Source organism: Taudactylus pleione, unplaced genomic scaffold (assembly GCF_031769625.1).
Source record: "Taudactylus pleione unplaced genomic scaffold, aTauple2 ptg000007l, whole genome shotgun sequence".
In the NCBI taxonomy this organism is placed as follows: domain Eukaryota; kingdom Metazoa; phylum Chordata; class Amphibia; order Anura; family Myobatrachidae; genus Taudactylus; species Taudactylus pleione.
In genome coordinates this window covers 15924264-15942720 of record NW_028284410.1, presented here as the reverse complement: position 1 = coordinate 15942720, position 18457 = coordinate 15924264, and the positions used below count along the sequence as shown (strand labels likewise).

The 18457-nt window shown below is 42.0% G+C and overlaps 1 protein-coding gene across 1 annotated transcript in view; it reads right to left on the bottom strand.

Annotated features, from left to right (window-relative positions):
- Nucleotides 1–17265, bottom strand: part of SF3A3 (splicing factor 3a subunit 3) — a 29427-nt gene extending 12162 nt beyond the window's left edge. The window contains exons 1-9 of the mRNA XM_088462291.1: nt 17010–17265; nt 14952–14999; nt 14800–14852; nt 14107–14212; nt 13189–13261; nt 12791–12882; nt 10177–10259; nt 7841–7979; nt 6392–6460 (exon numbers count right to left, since the gene is read on the bottom strand). Of these exons, the coding sequence (XP_088318417.1) occupies nt 6392–6460; nt 7841–7979; nt 10177–10259; nt 12791–12882; nt 13189–13261; nt 14107–14212; nt 14800–14852; nt 14952–14999; nt 17010–17105 (759 nt within the window). The 5' untranslated portion in view covers nt 17106–17265. The remainder of the gene's footprint in view (nt 1–6391; nt 6461–7840; nt 7980–10176; nt 10260–12790; nt 12883–13188; nt 13262–14106; nt 14213–14799; nt 14853–14951; nt 15000–17009) is intronic.
- Between the last annotated feature and the right edge of the window lie 1192 nt (nt 17266–18457).

Genomic DNA, 18457 nt, shown 5'->3' with positions numbered 1-18457 from the left:
GGATGTAAAGTCTGGCAGCATAGGGGAGGTACGCTTCCCCGGCGGCCCCTCCCGCGACACGAACTACGGCCCTTCCGAAGTTCCCGCCTTTGGGTTGTTCTGCCCAGCCTTCCAACTACTTGAGTCAGCTACAGACCACTCCTGGGTGCTCTCCATGGCTGTTGCTCAGGAGGTATTGGGTCAGTCTCCCTGTATACTTCTCCCTGGGGACCAGTTATACAGAAGCTCCATATATGCTACTAAGCTTCGGGCTATTTGTAGTTCATGGGAGCCTAAAAATTGCATAAGCTCTGCTGAGATATATATGCATTGTTTATGACTTTGTTTGGAAACTGTGTGTGTTAAAGTGTTAACCTATCACTACTGTTTCCCTTATTGCCTTCTGTTGCAGGTGTCTTCTCTCATGTGCTTCGCCTTCACTTAATTATACTCTAATTTAGCACAGCACCCAACCTTGGGTTGCAGACACCATGCTGCTTATCTGGGTGTTATGCAGCAATGTATGGATCATGTATCTGTCCTGCATTTTTTTGTATTGATATGTTTGTTTGTGTACATTGTGAGGTGCTGCGGGGCCCTTGTGGCGCCATATAAGTGAAGGACCTACAGCCACACCACACTGGTCTGATCTTGGGCCACCTGGGAATACCAGGTGCTGTAGGTACTTTGGTAATTAAAGGTGTGGCATTTTCACATGTGTACACAGTTCCTTGCATAGATAAGCCCCTCTGTTATAAGCTCCATATGCTACTAAGCTTCATGCTGTTCATAGTTCATTGGGAGCCTGGATTGCATAGACTCTGCTAAGAGTATTTATGTATGCATTATTTGTGGCCTTTTAAATGCTGTGTGTGTTACAACATTTCACCTAGCACTGCTGTCTCTCCTTATAGCCCTCTACTACAGGTGCCATAGGCTGGTCATACAGAGCTCTATATTCTACTAGGCCTAGTAAATTAAGGGTTTGAAAGGCATATACTTAATATATATGCATTGTATGTGACTTATGAAAATCTGCTGTGTGTGGTGCTGCCTTTTCATGTGTAAATAACTGTCAGGTTATAACCTATCACTGCTGTTTTTCCTCATAACCCTCTACTACAGGTGTGTGGGAAATTTGGGGGTGAAACATGGTCACATGGGTACTCAGAATTTTGGAAAATCAGTGTCATGTGCAAAGAATCTGAAAACCAGGGGGCGTAAGCCCTTGTGCTAATAGATTTTATACAAAACTGTTAAGTAGCCACTACATCAGTGAAACCTACCAGCTTCTGGACAGGAACTCCCCCTGGGGTTTCCTTTTCCCAGATTATGTACCAATATACCTCTGCTTGGGTAGCCAGGCTATACAGAGGCTGAGTTATGCTGCCTTTGTGGTTTCTGGGAGACTGTCAGTTATAACTGTACTTCACATTTACTAGTTTGTGAAGGTTAGCACATCACATTGTTGCCTTTGTTAAATAAGTGCTCCAACTGGCCCCAGCTGTAGGGGCTAAATTGTGGTTCACATGCTTGTGGAAAATGGGCTGCCCATTCCCCTCCCTCCTAAATAATTAGGGAAAATCTGTCAGTTGAATGCTGACCAGAGGAGGGGGGAGTTGGTTTATCCCTGTGTATGCCTACTAGGAAGGTGTAAACACTGGAATCATACCGAATTGGGTCGATTGTGATTTAGTACCTATTTAACTATTTTGCGATATATGCATGAAGATCTTGCAAACTGATGTGGCCTTATGCTACGGTTTTCTTTTTAGAAAAAAAAAAAAAAACCCCAATGATGGGTTACACAGTGCTTCACATGTATGGTTTCTGTGAAGGTGGTCACTGGGCATTGTTAAACCTACACTTGTTGTAGGTCACTTGCAAATGTTTCTCAGGAGGCTTGGTTCATTATACCTCTCCTTGGATGGGCAGGTTTTACAAAACTTGTTATCCCACTTAGCCTTGTGTGCTATTGGTAGTTGACTAGAGAGTTTAGTGTGTTTGGAGATATAGAGATAGAGATATATATATATATAGAGATAGAGATATATATATATATATATAGAGATAGAGATATATATATATAGAGATAGAGATATATATATATATAGAGATATATAGATAGAGATAGAGATATATATATATATATATATACACACACACACACAGAGATAGATAGAGATATATATATATATATATATACACACACACACAGAGATATATATATATATCTCAGATTGTATGTGCATTTCATATGACTTATGAAATCTGCCGTGTTAGGCTGGCTTGTCAGTCATAAGCTATCACTGGGGTTTCTCTTCATGTGCCCTCTACAACAGATGGTATGTGGTCAAAGGAGTTATCACAGCAATCAAATCCACCAGCTTCATGGCAGGAGGCTCCTTGGGTTGCCTTTGCCAGATCAGAGCGCAGGGTGCAGACAGGTTGGCGGCTCTTACGCCAGCCCTGATAATGGTTCAGCGGCTGCAACTTACTATACTTATGCCCCTGTGCATTCGTCCTGAAGGGACATGTATACTCACTCAGGTCGAAGGTGGCTTCGGCCTCAGCAGCTTTACAGCAACCGCGGCTAGGCCAGTACGGTAAAATAACCAGAAGGCGCTCTGTCACATACCGGCCAGCCCTTAGATTCTGAACATCCTCTGGTGATTAGGGGATACACGGGTCTCCTCTTAGGAGTCACTCTCAGGAGAGGAAGACCTGTTTCCAACGGCGCATGTCTCCTCCCTGATTAGAAGGGTCAAAGCACTGTTAAACATAAATGCTATGGAGCAGGTATAAACAAGGGCTCTAGTATTCAAACAGGGCAGCACAGATGGTGTAGTGGTTAGCATTCCTGCCTCCCAGCGCAGAGGTTGTGGGTTCATTTCCCACCTTGGCCCGAAATTCTTCCTGTGTCCATGTACTTTGCTTTTCCAGAAAGTAGTGAAATCTCAGCATCTATTCAGAGGAAGTAAGGGCAAAAGGTTGACGCCTTATATCCCTTTCCAGTACCATCAGTATCCGTCTTTAAATGTTCCACTGATAAGAGACTTGAAGCCTGCCTCAGGGCAGTCCTTTCTCTATCAGGAGCTGTTAGGTGCCCGGCCATGGTACTGCCTGGATTTCCAAATCAAGGCTCAGACAATCTGTCTCTCGCCATAAGTATGACTGTCCCTGTCATGGTGGTTGCAGATGTACCATCTCAACAAGGGTCACCCATTCTGGATCCAGATTGGGTACTCCTCACTAACAATGCCAGCTTCCGCAGTTGGGGAGCATGGACAGGTCAACACACGTTTCAGGGAAGATGGACGACAACGGAAAGCAGTCTGTCCATGAACGTCCTGGAACTAAAGGCAGTATTCAAGAACGCTTGTTCAAGCTCAGAAAATTCTAAAGGAGCAGGCCTGTACAAGTACAAACCAACATTGATACCACAGTAGCCTACCTCACCCATCAGGAAGGCACGTGGAGCCAGGCTGTCATGGCGAAAGTAGCAAACATTCTGATTTTGGCAGAATGTAGTTTTTCCAGCAGGACCAGCTGTGTTCATACCAGGAGTCCTCAATTTGAAAGCGGACTTCTTAAGCCAGCAGGATATACATGCCAGAGAGTGGGCTCTTCAGCCACAGGGGTTGCGGAGCCTTGTGGGCAGATGGCAACTTCCAGTGGTAGACCTCATGCCTCGGGTCACAGCCACAGGGTCCCCGGGTTCGGACCAGAACCAGGGATCCTGTGGCTGAGTTTGTAGATGCTTTGGCAGTAGGGTGAAACTTCAGACTGGCGTATTTTTTGTTTCTTCCGGTTTCCCTTCTTCTAAGGTTTATCAGGAAATACAAACAGGAGAGTGCAACAGTAATACTGAGCCCCTGCTTGGCCGGGACGCCATTGGTTCACCTGCCTGCGGAGTCTCCATAGACACTCTGTGGCCTTTTCCTTCAAAGCTGGACCGGTTAATAAACAGGGTCCCTGCCTGCCACATCTGTCTGACGGCGTGGCTCTTGAGACCTCTGTCTTAAAGGGAAAAGTTTTCCAATTCTGTAATTCAGAGGGCACAGAAATCTTCCTCTGGCTGCATTTATTATTACAAAGTTTGACACTTGTAGTTTCGGGTCAGGCTGGTTTAGACCGGGGTCTCCGTCTGGACACCCTGAGAGTTGAGGCTTCTGCACTTTCAAAGGATTGCCCCATTGGTCTGACATTAGGATATTTTTTCAGGGGGGTTCTCAGGACTTTTGCAGGCTCCTTTGTTTGAACCCTGAAATCGATGGACCTAAAGTGCTTGACAGTGAAGACTGGTTACTTCTGGCTATCGCTTCTGCCCGTGGGGTCTCTGATTTATCAGCCCTGTCTTTCGCTCTCCTTTGCGGATATTTCATCAAGATAGCGTTGTTCTTCGTACTAGGGCCGGGTACCTTCTGAGGGTGGTTTTCTCGGTTTCATAGGAAATGGTGGTTCTGGCTTTGCAAGAGTCAGGCCTTTCGGCTACTGAAGCATCACCGGATGTGGTTTGTGCGTTACGCATCTATGTAGATTACATCAACTCCATTAGGAGTAAGGTTTTTTTTTTTTATTCGTGTTGTATGGCTGTCATAACGAGGCTGGCCAGCTAACAGACAGACTTGGCCAGATGGGTGCATATGACAAATTTCTCAAGCGTACACACAAGCTGATCTTATGCCGAACAAGGTCACGGCACATTCTACTCGATCTTTGGGACCATCGTGGACGGTGCGTCGTGGAGCCTCTGCTGAACAAACATGCAGGTTAGCCATGTGGTCTTCCGTCCGCACCTTTGTCAAATTATGTGCGTTTGAGACATTTGACTCTCAGGATGCTTCCTTCGGGCATAGGATTCTCCCCTCTACGGAAATACAGGAGCGTTCCCGCCCTTAGGAGTACTGCTTTGGTATATCCCCAGAGTAATGGCTGTGGACCCCATGGACCCCGAAGAAGAAAATAAGAGTTATGGTATAACATACCTTCGTTAACGCTTTTTCTTCGAGGTCCATGGGGTCCACAGGACACCCACCTGGTGGTGTTGGGTATTTCTTTGTATCTCTGAATGTTTCTCGCTTGGATGAGAGATTGGTCTAGAGAACATGGGTCCTTCCTCCTTTATCTGTTTTGCCTTCTCTTGGTTGGCTTTATAACAAACTGACTGCCTGTGACCAGGGGTGGGGTATATAGGGGGGACCTGGTGCATCCTGGGAGCTGAGAGCTTGGACTAACTGTTTGGTGCCTGGATGAATCTATATACCCCAGAGTAATGGCTGTGGACCCCATGGACCTCGAAGAAAAAGAGTTAACGAAGGTATGTTATACCATAACTCTTATTATTTTGTTTATCCACGACAATAGAGCTTTATTATAATGTCATTAAAATAATTTGATTATTGATCATCAATTTTTGCTGGGACATCCCTTATTTACCAGAGAAGAAAAGGGTATTCCCTCCAGCACACTGCAACAATATCAGCACTTACATCATCATCAGCACTTACATTACAAGGCAGTGTCAGCACTTAAATTATCATGTCCACATCAAGTGAATACTACTTGTAATGTTTTATTTATTATACAATAGTTTATGCAGTTTTCATTTTGTATTTATTAAATTATATATATTATTGACTGAACACCTGAGACATTATGAATTTTAATGGACCCTTTTTTGGGAAGACTCAGCGCAACCAAGTTCCATTTGTTTTGTACTATTGTGGGTTATCGCACAATTTCCCTTGGTGACAACTGCATGGTCTATCCAGAGATCCCTGAGAAGGCGCCCATTCTGTCAATTTCCCCTCTTTTTTTGGATTATACTACCTTTAACAGTCCTATATTGCTCGGCCGCAATTTATGGAGAGTAACACAATAGTTTTACATGGTAGAAATGTCACAATGAAGTTTTGATCTATAAAGTAACATTCTCAGCGTACGGAGATACTCTGTTTGCAATGCTTTGTGTTTGCATTCCTATGCACACTTACCTATTTGTAAACATTTTTCAGAACGTAAGATACTAGATTTGTTTGTTTCTTCCAATTAACATTTTTTTCCCATTTTGTAAAAAACAGCTTGGGCTTCTTATCAGCCCTGGCTGTCCCCTTGCAAGCACCTACAAAAGGGGCATGACCTCGCCGCAAAAGGGGCGTGGTTACATCTGACAGGTCATGGGGGCCTAGCCTAGCAGCACACCCACAACTTTCAGTATCCCGGACGAGCTTCTCGGCCACGGTTTAACATCAAACCATCTGGCCATCGGCCCTTCTGGAATTTGCCAGAAGTGCCAGATGGGCAGTCCAGCCCTGACAATAATGTGTAGATATTTACTATAATTAGCTTACACCTTAATCCAAATTACAAATAAAAAAAGAAGGATTCATAGGGGAGAGAGGAATCTTACCTCCCAAGATGAAAAGGCAGAGAGGTCCAAATGAGCACCAGCATGTGTAAGGGCACTGCTTGTTTCTTTCTGTAAATCACAAAAGCTGAACATTAGTAATATTTAAAAAAAAAATAATAATAATACAATTATGTCTTCCCTTTCTAAATTTAATAATTTCAGAAATGTGTTCTAGTACAAATTAAAATTCTGCTAACTGAACTTTATCGGTCTTTTAACAAGTGTATAAATATTGATCATCATGTTTACAGTATAACAATGCACCAAATTTAACAGAACAGTGCCACCTTGTGGCTATACTGCAATAAACGTATGAAATTAAGTATGAGACATGTAGACTCCTATTACAAAGTATAACATCCCTTTATATATTGATCTTAGCTCTAAGGGGTCAAGTAAATTGCAAGCGATTTAGTGAAAAGTAAACACGCAGCATGAACCTTGCATACATCGTGGCTTATTTCTGCAGTCCGCGCACCTGAGAGATGCAAAATTAAATTAGAAATGGCGATTCGCTGGCATAGTGACAATGCTGCATGATTTTTCTACAAAAGTAACCTGGGAGAAATGCATATGAGAGAGGAAATCATCCTGAACCACAACAAAAGCAGCAACTAAGACACCTTTACCATATATAAGGCTGTTAGTGGCCATAAGCAAAGTATTGGAGGTTCTTAAAAAGGTGTCCAATGGTTGATTTAATTAATCATGGAAAATTTATAGTCAGTAAAAGAAAAAACAAACCAAAAATTTGCTTGGAAAATTGATTGTGATTTTAATTTACAATTACATTACAAATTTACAGAGGAATATTGACAAAAAAAACCCAGATCACTCTTCATTGAATCGACCCCTAAGGGGTCAATTCAATTGTTTTTTGGGATGCAATAATTAATGGGCACCCGACAGAGTAATTGAATTATTTTGGTGCCCATAATTATCGCTCCAGTCACACACAAAAGCGTTTGGTTTAGCCGCACAAAGCGACCTACCCAGTCTAAACTAATGGGCACGCTGCAAAAAGTGTCATTGGGGCCCCCAAGAGTTGGACTCTTTGCACATTTCTGCTAGCCACCTAAGGGGCTAACATATAACATTCATCTCCGATCGGAGCAACAATTGAATTGCTTCGTCGGGTGCCCATTACTTAGGTTCGAACACATTATAAAGTTTGTGACAGAGGATTGCAACAACAGTGCATACCCCCCTACATCAAATGGGCAGCAATCTCCAATAACATAATATACAGCACCGATTACACCTGAGAAACATTGGAATGGGTTCTCCTAGCCAGCAACCCCAAAGCAGTTTGGTTGATGCCCATATTTTCTGTAAGGATGAAAGTAGCCATGTTTTAACAGCATGCTTTTTATGTAGCGCTAACTGGCACTACAAATGTTAATGCACGGTTTAAAAGTAAATAAATGAGCATTGGTGCCAATTACTTACGGGCCAACCTGGGAAGCTTCCGGTCTCCCACTTCTTCTCAAAGTCAATCTGTATCTTTCCAAAAAGCTCATTCTGATCCAGCAACGGTTTCACTCGGTCTGTGTAATCTTGTAGGTATTCTAAAAGCACTTCCAAATACCTGCAGGAATATTGTTACAGAACTTAGTAGGCCATAGGCATGGACAAACGCCATTAGGCTTGGGATTTATGTAGCAATAGATATTAAAAGTAAAAACCACTTGTTTGCATGAAGCAAATTTTCCTTCTTAGAGAAGGTTTTTACCTATTTTGACAGACCATTGGAGTCTGAGAATTCACTATTTTACAATTTAAATGAATGTGGTTTTCTTTCAATTAATTTAAATTACCTGCAGAGGTAGTAACTGGCTCACTCCTGAACCACCACAGTACATTCTAAGCTAGTTCCAGGCATCACAAATCTACTGTAGCTGGGTACATGCCACTGAAGTGCCACAGCTGTTACATGGTTAAGCTAAAAAAAAAAATAATTAAACAATGCTGCCACAGTCAGCTAGTGTAGGCAACACCCCACAATGGTGGGAAATGTAAATAAATAAAAACCACACACGTTATTTAATACAAGGTTCAAGTGTCCTCGCCCCACAATTGACAGAGAAAAATAAAAGACTAAATAAGTTCACTAATTGGCATTATACTGTAGTTTTAAATAGGTTGACTTTATGGAGACAGATGTAGTAGGCATCTCATGTTCAGGATTTTTAAATCAATGCTTCAAATATCTTAAATCAGCAGCTAGTGCTATGATTTTTTGGTATTTACAATTAAATTCACACAATACTGTCCAAAAGAAGCATCCCTGGACACAAAGTGAATGTATGAACCGAAGACCATGGTTGCTCAGACCTGGTCATAACATTGTGATCTACAGGTAAGCTCATAGGGCATTCGCCGATAGATTGCCACCAACTTAACAAAAATAAACATCTGACGGCTTCTGGGGCCTCATAAGACCAGATACCAGTATGCATAAATGAATCTGATCCAGTCAGGGGCAGCGAGAGGCGAAGCAGCAGACACAGAGCAGGATTGAACAGGTCAGGTAATATAAGTGTTCGGTTGGCATAATTATTGGGGGTATTCTTTGGAGGTGGAAATTATTAATCATGCTATTATTAAATAGCACCAATAACAATGCCCACATCAAATAACAGCACCAATATTAATGCATTTTTTATCTTATCTAAAGTTTTAAAGGTAAAAGTTTTAGAAAAGGGTAAGGTGAGATAAGCAAAAAAAAAAAGGGAAGAAGATTGCACTGTGAAAATAGGCTTGTCTAATGTTGTTAGCTGCTCTGGTGCCAACATGATGGGTTCTGCTTGATCCATTTAGGAACCAACTTTTGGCAAAGTCAGTTTTATACCTTTGTATTAAAAAAAAAATTGCTCAACTGCGCAAACATTTTTATAGCGTCCACTGAGCGAGTGGAATGAGTTGAGTTACGAGGTGGAATAGGCGGTTCAATTCCCCGATATGCCTGCTGAATTGTGGCCCTAATCCACCTGGCTATATAGCCTGATTAGACGCTGGCTAACTTATTTTCTTAGCATCAAAGGACAAGCAAACTATTCATTTTCCTTATACCGATTGTCCTCTCCAGATACATTTTCAGCCCTCTTACTACGTTTAACAGAGCCAACTTACCCTGATCCATTGTTTTACTTGATTTAGAAAAAAAAAAGGGTATTAAAATTTCTTGATTAAGATGAGAAGGCAACATCACTAGGTTCAGGTTAAAAAGAAGGTAGTGCATGTAATATTGCCATATCTTAGTGAATCAACCAGAAATAGAGGTTTACAAGATATAGTTCCTACTTCTGAAACTCTTTTAGCTGATGATATAGCTAAAAGATAGCTTTCAAGTTAAACACTTCAAGTCCACCTCCTGTAAACATTTAGAGGGATATCAGAGGTGCAGACACAACCCCCTCCCCCTCCCCCAAGGAAAAACCTATCCCTGTGTACCACCTTGGTCCATCTTGGATGAAACAGAGTATCAGCTCCTCTATTGCTCTGACCTACTCCAGAAAGGGGTTGCAGGAGAGGAGCTTACATACTACAAAAGATAACCTATGTAGTGCCAGCTCCATAACCCTCACTATACCCCATGGTCAAGAAGTGTCCACCAGATGGAGTAGAAAATCAAATGTTAACCAGTTACTATTTGCAAAACTCAATACTGTATGTTCTCTCTCACGTGTAAGAATATATGACTCCTACGGGGTTGCTGGTTGTTGTGTGGTACTTGAAGAACATTTTTTTATAAATTTTTAAAATCCACATTTAAAATCACCAACCGTTTGTATTCCGCGTTTTTTCGCTCTTTGGGAATGTCGAAAAGTTGGTCAAAAGTTGATAAGTAAGTGATGTAGTCCAATTTCTGAAAAGATAATACAACAGTAAGCCACCCTTCTTGAATATAATTAGGGAATAAGCATTAGTGTGGTTTATATGAAACCACCACTTTATGAGATACATCAAAAGGGCCAATCCATTTAACGATATGAAAGTCTGAACGTCCAGCGTTCAGACTTTCATGTCGCTGAGGTGCGTGCACTGCACTGAAAGACGTTCACTGAACGTCTTCAGTGCAGGAGCTCAACCTTCCTATCTATTAACATTTGGAACCTGACTATCGTCGTCAGGCTGACCAGCCTGTTCGATAGATAGTCTGGGTTGGCAAGGACCCAGCGTGCACGCGCATCGCTGGTCCTTGCCGGCTATCCACTTGCAGACTTTCTGCATGATCAGACCAAAACCTCCTGGTTTTGGTCACATAAAGCAGAAAGTCGGCAAATGGATAGGCCCCTTAAGAGTGAACTGCTCCTCCATCCTGAATTTATTAGAACATGGACAGAAGTTGGTGTCAAAAGGCCAACACTCTAACATGTCATATGTGCCACTGGATTGGACTAACAGAACTAGTGACTGTAATGCATTAGAATTTACTAAAACCATTACTTTATTATTGCTGAAAAGCTCAATTGCAGTAGTACAGTGCACTCATTAAGGGACATGTGATTGGGAACAATGTATATATATCTTTTTGCATGCAAAACACAGCTGTAATACTATGAGGGCACCCAAGTGACACAGAAACACACCCACTCCCACATCAATACCACTCTACTAGCAGCTTCCATTGCTGACATCTTGCAGAACATAAGCATAGATCTATCAAAACATGATGTGGGGCTCCTGTGGGTGTCGCCTACAACAGTAATCAGTGACAAAAGAGGAGATGTATCACATTTTTTGAAGAGGACAATTTACTCATAGCAACCAATCAGCTTCTAGCTATTATTATCTAGTAAAGTCTACAGAATGAAAGCTAGAATAGGTATATTTGAGCGTCATCATCATAAAGGTGGTGTTGGAGAGTGAAAGAGCTGATGAGTTACCTAGGGAGAGGGGGTCCAAGCAGTGGCGTAAATTCATCCCAGACGCCTGGAGGCAAATTATAATTTGGTGCCCCCCGTCACAGCCGCTGACACTGTAATGTAGCAATTCGCATGCTGACAGGCTATAGATAGACGAAGGCGGCAGCTGATGGTCTGACATGGAGCTATCCACTAGTGTATGGTGGCTTCTCAGGTGCCGGGAAGGGGTGCCATGTATTAGGCGGCCATGACGGTACTCTCTGGGTACATAGTTACAGCCCTAAGTGGAGTGAATATGTTGTGGACAAGGTGCCCCTTCAGAGCTGGAGCCCGGCGGCAGGCGCCTCCATTGTCTCCCATAGTTCTGCCCCTGGGTCCAAGGATGGACCCTTGAGGAACATTGACAGGTAGAGTGACCATCAGCTTTGGCAGTAAGAAGGCGATTGTTGTATGCACGGCATCTATTCACACTGCAGGGAGAGCTAGGGGCAATCCAGCATCTTTGTGATGAAAAGGAGGCACGTCTCAAAGACACGCTCCTTTGGCGGTGTGCGTACGTTGTGCCCTTTAGTCAGCGCCGCCGTGCCCACCCTAGAATTACCAGTAATTATGTATATGCCACAGCTGATTTATCAACTAGACTGGACATCTTGTTCTTAGTACAGATCTCTGATGTTTAAGGGTTTTCTCTATGAATGGGGGTATATAATAGATTAGGGACCCATATGTGTATAAAAATTACATGGGGTAATTGAATTAAACTTTGAATGCTGCTTTGTTCAAATGTATGCCGACATGCAGAAACAGGAGTTGTCACGTGTTCTCAGACTTGTGCTTATTATTTGCAGTAGCAAAGAGATATATACAATGTTGCAATGGAATGTCACTAGCCGCACTCTCATGAGCAATGAACAAGGGCTCATTAATATTTGCCAAATATAGTAGAAAAATCCAGAAATCAGTAGTAGTTTGCTTATTAATACAATGCTGCCCCCCCCCCCTCCGTTAATACAAATAGAATTTACAGTGTGTACGTGATCCTGATAAAAATGTTTTACAAACAATGACATGCTCTGAATAGGATATGAATATTTATCAATCCCTGTACACCTAATAAAATAGACAGACGATCATTTGATACACTATTGCTGTGTGTCCCACTTACTCTCCAGCTGTGATAACCTTTCCTATTGCAGATATCCTGGTTACCTGACAACTTGCCTTTATCAGGGGTAAACATAAATATTGTGCGCTTACTAGTCTTTGTAGCTTCAGCAAGACAAATCTGCCCTCAAAATTAAAATGTGCTCCCCTCAGTGATCTTAAAATAATTCTAGTGCGAACACTACAGTGTAATAGGGTTCTTGGACCAGTACTATAAATTTCTCCATATGACTACAGTGTTTGAATTGTCCATTTCCACAATGAATGTGTCTTCAGATTAGTACAGTTGATCTTCTGCAACTCACTGCTGATTTCTCTTTACGTAACATTTTTCATTTAAAAAGTACACATACTCAGGTTCTCTTACCTCTGTTGATTTGAGATTGATGTACTTCAAGTAACAGTCATGAAGGTCCAAGTACCGACCATAACCCTCCTCATCTGTGAACTCCACCAGATCTGTCCCAAGCACAGCACAAGTCACCCAAAGGTGAAATAAGCAAAAGTTAAAAAAGATAAGGTATAACAATTTTGACTGAATAAATCCATTATTATAACAAAGAACACAGACTAAACACTTACAGGCTTAGGCTACAAGCTACACTTATCTAGTACTTGTTCTTAATATACAAACACAATCTATTAAGCCCAGCAATTACTGAAAAAACTAAGTGGAGTGCCAAGGTCTTAAAAGCCAATGTAACGGAACCTCATGAAAAAGGGTAAATAATCATGGACATTTTAAAGGACAATCCAAGCACTTACTTTGGGCTTCTTCGCTTGGATTTTCCCTGGTCTTCAGCAGCTCATCAAATTCCACTGACATAGGGACACAGATCTTTTAAAGAGACAAAAAAAAAAGAATAAAAAAAAAAAAGGTTTAAAATAGGCAAGATCTTCTACTACTGCACAGTGGAGTCAGATTTGGGAAAAGAGTAAAAGGTGCATACACACGTAACGATTTTCTGAACGATTATCAGTCAAATTTTTTTTAAAGTGTAATGAACGATTTTTTTGAACTACAAACAATTTTTGTAACTTCCCTTAGTTGGTCTGTCAGAATGAACTACAAACGGGAACGCGCATGAATGATAATCGTTCATTGTTATAGCTCAGAAACTGAACGATTTTTTCAACGATTGAACGATAACGACATCCTTATAGTTAAATCGTTCAAAAAAATTGTTACGTGTGTACGTACCTTAAGAAAGAGCAAGTAGCTGTACATCTTGGTAAAACCATGCTGCACTGCAGGTGGGGCCGATGTAAATAGTGCACAGAAATTTACATTTGGGAGGGTTGTGTCCAAACTGACATTTAAATTGCAGTGTAAATATAAAGTTGTCCAGCATTTGTGGGCTACCTGCAAAAGCAGCCAATATTTACCCCACATGCAAAAACAAAAACATCTGCACCCCTCGCATTACAACATTGTTTGTCCAGGTACACAGTTACTTACTCTATTACCAAATCTGAATCAGTCCCAGTGTTAAACACTCTGGAAGTTTCTCATGCGAGACTGGATAGTGGGGCAGTTTATACTAATTAAAACATATCAAAGTTATACAAAGCCCTGCTGTCATTTGTACAAAGTAAAGCTGCACTGCTATTTATCCTGTAAATGGGACTAAACAGGAATTCAGAATTGACACATTTCCCAGCAGAAATGCACCAGTAACTCACCTCATTTGGATGTTTCCGATGAAATTCTTTAATCAATTTAAGCCTGTTGTAGAATTCACCAAACTCATTTGGTCCAGAAATAGCATTCAGCTCTTCCTTTCTTAATCTGAAATAAACAGATGACCATTCATTTAATTCCACTTATACACTGTACTCCCATATCCAAATATTCCAAAATACGGAATTATTTTGGCATGACTGAGATAATGAAACCTTTCATTTCTAATGGTTCAATGTACACAAATTTTGTGTAAGGCACAAATTATCAAAAATATTGAATAAAATGACCTTCAGGCTGTGTATAAGGTGTATATGAAACAAATGAATTTCATTTCTGTACACAAACTTTGCTTGAGCCACAAAATTATTGAAAATATTGTATAAGATTACCAGCAGACTGTGGGTATAAGGTGTATATAACACAAATGATTTCTGTGTGTATATTTGGGCCCCATTCCCAATATATTTTATTAGGATATGCAAATGTTCCAAAATACGGAATATTCCGTTATCCAAAATACCCCTGGTCCCAAGCATTTTGGATATGGGAGACTCAACCGTACTTCTATTATCAAACAAGTTTCACACTTCAAAACAGCATAGATCTTCATTTTATGCTACAAATGCACTTATATGCTAAACTGCAAATGATCTATTAATATTCTTGTGTGAAGAATAGATTATCTTCCTCACCCATCTTTATCTTCATATAGATCCCTAGAGTTTGCGCTCACATCCATATACCTCTGCAAATAAAAACACACAAACAGAACTATAAGCATTTTAGTTACAAATCTAATTTTGTTCATCTGAACTGTTCTTAAATAGAAATGATCAGCACTTACATCTTGCATTGCTCGTGCTCTATGGTCTGAATTTATCTGTTCGCGCAACTGAAGAGAGAGAAATATTAAAATTTACAAACAAATTATTTGAAAGGTGCACAAAGAATTGTAGCGCTGGACTGTTACAAATCATATAAAGAGACAACGTATACAAGGTTGTCCAAGATGGTGTTGACTTCAGACAGAGGGTCTTCATCATAATAGTGTACAGTCTATAGGTGACATTTTAGAATGTTCTATTTCTAAACCAGTAATATCTACAACCAAAAAATAATAGCATGCATTTACATACAAAAAAATTCATAGACTAAAGTGTGATCTGTATAGATTTCTGACAATGTGCATTTAAGGATAGCACACGTCATATTAATTGTTTTAAAATGTGATAGCATTAGAAAATGTATACCACATACAGTATCCTTAGCACAAGACTAACAAGCTGCAACTTTAAGCTGGGTACACACTGGAGCGATATCGGCCCGATATGTCTTTTCAGGCTGAATCGAAACAACATATTGGCCAGATCATTTAGTGTGCATGGCCTCTGCGCGCTCCCGTGATTGTTAGTGATATCTTCCGGTCTGCCATGCTGCACGACCAACCAGGCGATATCGCATGTGGCGCCGTGCAAGGTAATGAAGGATGGAATCAGGGACAGTTCCGTCCATGTGTATCACGGATATGATATGTTGGCCGCCATATTGTCTGGGTACACATCACTCCAATGTGTACCAAGCTTAAGGCGGGGTACACACCTGGCGGACCCATCTAACGATTGATAAGTGCATACACACCTACCAATAGTTCGGCCGATGTGTATGCACTGACATCACAACTGGGTGAGCGCTTAAACTGTCCACCCAGTTGAGATGTCAGTCACCGGCTTGTCCCTGCAGCAAGTGTACAGGCAGTTGGCCATACACACAGCCAGACGTCCAGATTTATATCGGCATCGGCTGTGCTGCAGGACAGATGCTATATGTCTGAACTACGTTGACACACCACTCGATGCACTACAGTTCAATGGAACGGGCGACATGTGTCAGTGATCAAACAATTTAGGTCTTGCTGGGTACACACTATCTATAACAGATGTTACTGGGTGATTCTCTGTGTGACACACAGGACATTTACAGACATTCATATACATTAACTGTTTCCATACCACTTTTTTTTCTGGTGTGCAAGTCTTGGTTGGTAGAAAGTATACACCAGAAAAAATTTATTTACTGTAAACCGTTCCTTCTGGAATTTTTAAACACTCTGCATGATTCACAGGACTCAGATGTACCGTGCATCACACAGAGAATCACCATACTGGTTAAAATCTAATTGAAAGAATAAATATACTATAAAGAATTTGTTTAGATTTTTTTTTCAAAGACCAGCTGATCACACCACACGTAGCACATGACAGCAGCCTACCAATAGCCGCAGGAGCCACAAGGTGTGAAACTAGAAGATGACTGGTGCTAGATATTGCTCTGTGGTGTCACCTATTTTCCAATGCCACCAGCTCAGTGGAAAAGGGTCCCTGAAAAATAATAAAGGTCGACTGAATAGGGAATCTGATCCTGGTCGCTACCAGTGTTGGACTTGGGTAACGTTTCAGTTGGAACAGTGCGATGTCCTGGGTCATGCCTTAAACTAACCCATTGGCTGCCTTCAGTAGCGCTTGCCGATTCCATAATTTCGAAGCGGCCACTGTAATGCCGGAAGACTCGGGACCGGTGTGAATGGCTAGACTAAGGAAGAACCCAGGATCAGACGACAAATGTAAATGGGTAAAACCCGGATCCGACCCATGCTTAGTCCATGGTCAGTGTCCCGGGTTTTGGGTGGAAAAGGTGTAACAGTAACACATAAAAGAGAACACACCCAAGGCGCTGGCAGTGTGTGTGCGTGCATATATATATAAATAAATATATATATATAGCGTTGCTCCAGAAGAGAGAATGTGCAATTAAAAAGAAGTCACAATATAATGCAGCTTATAGTGAGAGTCCACTGTGCGAAAGGATCTCCGTGGTGTAACACATGTACAGGCCGGGCTCTCACCGTGGCTTTCTTTGCCATCATTTCCTTGGTCATGACATCCATTAGCCTCTCTTTCTCCTCATGGTAACGCCGCTGCTGCTCCAGAATAGTCTCCATCTTCGGAAGGCCGGACCCGGAAGTGATGAGTGTAAAACAATACTATTCCCTTCGCATTAGATGGAGAAACAAGGTTCCGCTGTAGGACAGGGGTTCCGGCCGCACATGCTAAAGGAGAGGACTCGCAGTCACCGCAGCGGCCTCTGTTGGGGCGTGGACGCAGTGCAGTACTGAGCTGAATTACTTTATTCTCTCCGCATGTCCACGTCAGTGTTCTTGCATGTTATGCATCTCGCTGATTCGTTATACAGTACACACCTTACCTGTTATGTGTTATGTTATGTACAGTATCATGTTTCTGCAATGTCCTGTATTTTCACCTTTTCTTTTTTGTATGTCCCAACTGATTTTGTTGGTGCCATATAAATAAATTGATAATCATAATGTCGCCCAATATTTTCAGGGTTAAATGCCTCTGAAAAGGGGCATGAACATGGCACATTATGACATAGGGGAATGGACGCATTCCTTTACCCCAAAACAACTTGTATTATAGTCAGGGCTGCCATCAGAAATTGTGGGGCCCGAGACTGACAAAATAGGAAGGGCACTCCCCCCCTCCCCCCCTGTGTTTCTGCAACTCCAGCCCTGCAGTGTCTCTCCAGCTCCAGCACCCCTTATGTCTCCCCAGCCAGCACCCAGTGCCAGATTAGGATCCACATAGGCCTGTAGCTGAAATTTATGAAGGGCCTATTGCGTGCTGGCACAGGGGGTGTGGCTAGTGATGTGGTGGGTGGGACCAATTCATGAGCTCAACAGACACTGGGCGGGATGTATTAAGCATCACTTCAGTGATGCAGTGCATACCGCCTGTCTTCGGGTACATACCGCGGTTCATTACCGCAGTATGTACCAAGAATATCGTAAAGGACAGCTCTCTCAATAAGAGCTGTCCTTTGCGATGGCTCTGGATAGACGGACTTCCGGGTTTAATACCCAGAAGTCTGCGGGTCGGGGGGGTGTTATGGCAGGGATCCGATTGGATCCCTCTCAGGGGGAGCATCCCGGAAAGAAGCCCATAGGCTTCTATTGGGTAACGCCACCTGAAGGTGACGTTACCCATCGGAAACTGCATTTTCGGGGGTTTTACCGCATGTTCATCTTTAGTACATCCCGCCCACTGTCTTAATTGTGTACTTCAATGAGGTTGTGCATTTTTGTGTGTGTGTGGATGTAATGAGTAAAGCTTTAATGGTTATTTATTCACCACATAGGGCCTGATTACGAACCGCATGCAAATTGGCCGCACTGTGTGCCCGGAAATGCGAATATCACTTGTATTCAGAGTTGGCCACAACGGTGTGACGACACCTCCCACATAATCGACTTGCAAAAGAAGCCATCATAACTTT